The 1,742-nt window shown below is 44.2% G+C and overlaps 1 protein-coding gene across 1 annotated transcript in view; it reads left to right on the top strand.

The window, feature by feature from the left end:
- Positions 1-1,742, top strand: part of pex6 (peroxisomal biogenesis factor 6) — a 19,792-nt gene that overhangs the window by 7,841 nt on the left and 10,209 nt on the right. Inside the window, 1 exon segment of the mRNA XM_050043837.1 lies at positions 1,077-1,241. Coding sequence (XP_049899794.1) covers positions 1,077-1,241 — 165 coding nt within the window.

Here is a 1,742-nt window from a genome sequence, read left to right as displayed (position 1 = left end):
TGTGACAATAGTCATATGTGTATAATAACAGTAGAAGTATGACTAATGACTAATGATGGCAGCAGCAGCAGGAGGCATCTGGCAGGACCACGGCAGCAGCACAACCACACACGTCACGCTGTCCAGGCACCGCTGCGATACGAGTTAATCTGAGAGACAGTGGAGCACAAAGGCTCCGGAGAAGAAGCTGCGTTAGTGACATCCAGAATGGCCGAGTTAGCAAGATGCAGTAATAGAATACGAGAGAGAGACAGAGAAGGAGAGAAGGTGCCCGCTGTATTATAGGGGGGTCCTCCGGCAGACTAGGCCTAAGTCAGCCTAACTAGGGGCTGGTACAGGGCAAGCCTGAGCCAGCCCTAACTATAAGCTTTATCAAAGAGGAAAGTCTTAAGTCTAGTCTTAAATGTGGAGACGTCTTGCAGCGATGTGTTTACTGACAATGGTTTCCCAAAGTGTTCCTGAGCCCATCATGTTGGTTTGTAATGCAGAGCAGTGTGAGGGGTCAAAGGTCACGGACATTCAGTGTTGGTTTTCAGCTTTGCCCTTGACACGCAGAGATTTCTGCAGATTCTCTGAATGTTTTAATAATATTATGGACTGTAGACGTGAAATCCGTGAATTCTGTGAGTTGATAAATGTTCTCAAACTGCCGAACTGTTTGTTCACACAGTTTTTAGTAATTTGACGTCTCTGCTTGTGAACAGCGGAGCCTGTCAGGATTCTGCTTACACATGCAGTCATGATATTATCACCTGTTAGCAGTGAACCTGTTTACCTGCTGAATGACGTCCTCCCCAGTTTTTGTTCCTCCTGTACAAACTTTATTAGAACATGTCACAGCATCAAATTCATAACGAGTGTCGATTTACAAAAAACAATAAAGTTTATCACTTTGAACATTAAACATTTCGTCTCTGCTGGATTCAGTCGACTAAAGGTCCAAAAGATTTGCAAATCATTGAATTCTATTTTTATTTACATCTTACACAACCTCCAGACTTCTTTGGAATCGGGGTTGTGAATTCTCCTGTACTATTGATACATGATGAGTCTGTGTGACCTTTGACCTCTGTCAGGTGTCCAGTGCTGTTCTTCAGAGTGAAGAAGGTGTGTCCGTCTGCAGAGACAGAAGAAGAGGAAGGAGGAGGAGGAGCTTACCTGGCTGACAGACTGCACACCTCTCTCTACATGGTGACCTTTGGCCTGTGTCTGTGTGTAACAGCAGCCCCTTTTACACAGAGGTGGCGCTATAGAGCCGCTACAAAGTCCTGTCTTTATGCCACCTATTTATTTTTACAGAGCTAAATGACCTCAGCGTCATGCCACTGGTGTGATGTCAGACAGCCTGATGACATCATGGAATCAAAAGAGGCATGACATGTAACACAACAGCGTCGTCCTCTAGTGTGACATATAACATATGTGTCAGCAGCTCTTTATTAACAATAACAATGACATCACATGTCAATAACAATCATTTAGCGTCCCTGTTATATGGAGGCTGATCTCGCCCTCTGCTCGGAGGGTAAGGAGCTCCTGGACCTCATTGTTTTCACTGTTTGTGGACATTTTCAGCCACTGTTCTTTTTTGATTTAGCCGCTAACTGCTAACAGCTACTATTTAAAGCCGCTACAAGGAACTTTTAACTGGATATGCAAAAGTCTCTCGTTTCTGCTGATGTCTCTGCGTGACCTACAACAGCAAATGAGACCATCAGTGTGAAGATAAGCTATTTCTATAT

Source organism: Epinephelus moara, chromosome 5 (assembly GCF_006386435.1).
Source record: "Epinephelus moara isolate mb chromosome 5, YSFRI_EMoa_1.0, whole genome shotgun sequence".
Classification (NCBI taxonomy): Eukaryota; Metazoa; Chordata; class Actinopteri; order Perciformes; family Serranidae; genus Epinephelus; species Epinephelus moara.
The sequence above is the reverse complement of the archived record's forward strand: the minus strand, read 5'-3'. Positions and strand labels throughout refer to the sequence as shown.